This window comes from Protobothrops mucrosquamatus, unplaced genomic scaffold (assembly GCF_001527695.2).
Source record: "Protobothrops mucrosquamatus isolate PMUCROS unplaced genomic scaffold, P.Mucros_1.0 scaffold2574, whole genome shotgun sequence".
Lineage (NCBI taxonomy): Eukaryota > Metazoa > Chordata > Lepidosauria > Squamata > Viperidae > Protobothrops > Protobothrops mucrosquamatus.
In genome coordinates this window covers 76,354-78,539 of record NW_015388631.1, presented here as the reverse complement: position 1 = coordinate 78,539, position 2,186 = coordinate 76,354, and the positions used below count along the sequence as shown (strand labels likewise).

The following is a 2,186-nucleotide window of genomic DNA, read 5'->3' as shown; positions in this document are numbered from 1 at the left end:
TTATTATTATTATTATTATTATTATTATTATTATTATTATTATTATTATTATTATTATTATTATTGTTGTTGTTGTTGTTGTTGTTGTTGTTGTTAGAAAACTAGGCTCAAACTGGGAATGTGAAGAGCTATTTTTCAGCAGAATTAAAATGTTTTTCAGCATTTTTGTGGGCATGTGACTTTGAGTCAGTGTTTACTCCTGGTGATTGCCTGGACAAGCCACTGCAGTTTTTTTGGCAAGGTTTTTCAGAAATGGGCTGCTATTGTCTCTTTGCTAAGACTGAGAGAGAGTGACCAGCTCAAGGTTACCCAGCTGGCTTCATGCCCAAGGCAGAACTAGAATTCATAGTCTCTTCAGTTTCTAACTTGGTATCCCAACTGTTGCACCAAACTGGCTCACATTTTTGGCACTACTAAATATAAAAAGAGAGAGCAAAACTCTTTGTCATTCCATGGATCTCTTCCTTTTGTAAGCTTCTCTTAAGGAAAAAAAATAACAGTGCCAGGGAGACATCTGCTATGAACCAATCATTTGACTGCAATTGCAACAAGTACCAGATGATGCCTCTATTTATGGTCTAATTTCTTTCACAGAATCCACGATAGTATACATAGAATTCAGAGCAATTTCAAAGTGAGACACCAATGAGGTCACCTCCCTCTCTCCCCCCCGCCCGGATTATCAGCAAGTTTGATGTATCACATACCCTAAAATTCATCCTGGGACCAAAGTTATTCTTTAGGAGTGATATCCCCATAAGGGAATCAAAGATTACCATTGTTCCACAAGGAAATGATTTTTTAAGTTATCTGCTGTCTCACACATGAGTTTGTACAAAGCATAGATCAGATTTGCCTGTGCTGCATGTCTGGAGGTGAGAGGGACAGGAGTTAAGAGATTACCTGTCTCTGGAGACTTGGGTTCAGCACCTGAAACTGTTCCCTGCTTCTCGCTTAAATCACCAAATCCAAACTAACATTGCCAGTGGAAACATTTTGCAAACACACCCATATTCACAGACCAGTTCCAAACCCACCTAAGAGTTACCTCAATTCTTTTTTCATACTTGTCCCCTTTGATGAGACGATGGACGTAGATTTTGGGGACATGGATATCTTCCGGGGAAAATGACCCTACATCAACAATTTCTTCTACCTGGAATGATAGGAAAATAGGAACGATAAAGACAGAATTTAGTACAGTATACCACATGATTTCGACAAGAATAAGGAGACTGCAGCTTTCCCTTATTTAGCCCACTCTTCCAGATGTGCTAGTACTACAATGCCCAGAAATATTAGCACACACAGTCCAAAGCTATACTTGCTGTGAATTATGGGAGTTGTCATCCCAATATACAGAAAGACAGTAATTTGAAGAATAAACCTAACTCATGAAAGTGGGAAGTCTTACAGTTTCAAAACATCCTTTAAGCACATGCCAATGAATTACTGCCGAAACGCAGTCTTCCCCAATACTAATTAGTTGCTATGGTCCATTTATCGCTAAGATCTCTACTATTTCTTCCTAATAAACATATGGATGTAAATGGTTGCATATGGTCTCAGATGAGCAGAGGTAGAGACAACAAATCAGAGTGAAGATCAGTAAAAAAACAAATGTGCAATTATCAATTTAATAGACACAAAGGCGACAAATGCTATTTTTTTCCATTCTGCCTTTGCCTATTACTGGTAACAATCACTATATAGCAGAAAACCAAAACAGAAAAGGAAGTCAATGAATGTTATTATTCTCAAAAATCATCTGTTCCTCATTCACACAAGCCATTCATATAATATCACCTTTAAGGTCTGAAAAGTAGTCCAGGCTCTCGTCACCTCCCGCCTGGACTACTGCAATGCTCTCTACATGGGGCTCCCCTTGAGGAGCATCCGGAGGCTCCAGCTAGTCCAGAATGCGGCCGCGCGGGCGGTGTTGGGAGGGACTCGTCGCTCCCATATAACACCGCTTTTGCGTGAGCTACACTGGCTGCCGGTAGCCTTCCGGGTGCGCTTCAAGGTGTTGGTTACCACATTTAAAGCGCTCCATGGCATCGGACCTGGGTATCTCCGAGACCGCCTTCTGCCGCAGATTACCTCCCATCGACCGGTACGCTCCCACAGAGCGGGCCTCCTCAGGGTGCCGTCGGCCAAACAGTGTCGGCTGGCGACCCCCAGGGGGA

At 41.9% G+C, this 2,186-nt stretch overlaps 1 protein-coding gene across 1 annotated transcript in view; it reads right to left on the bottom strand.

Annotated features, from left to right (window-relative positions):
- OXCT1 (3-oxoacid CoA-transferase 1) overlaps positions 1-2,186 on the bottom strand; it is a 61,738-nt gene that overhangs the window by 24,044 nt on the left and 35,508 nt on the right. Inside the window, exon 8 of the mRNA XM_015825260.1 lies at positions 1,049-1,156. Coding sequence (XP_015680746.1) covers positions 1,049-1,156 — 108 coding nt within the window. The remainder of the gene's footprint in view (positions 1-1,048; positions 1,157-2,186) is intronic.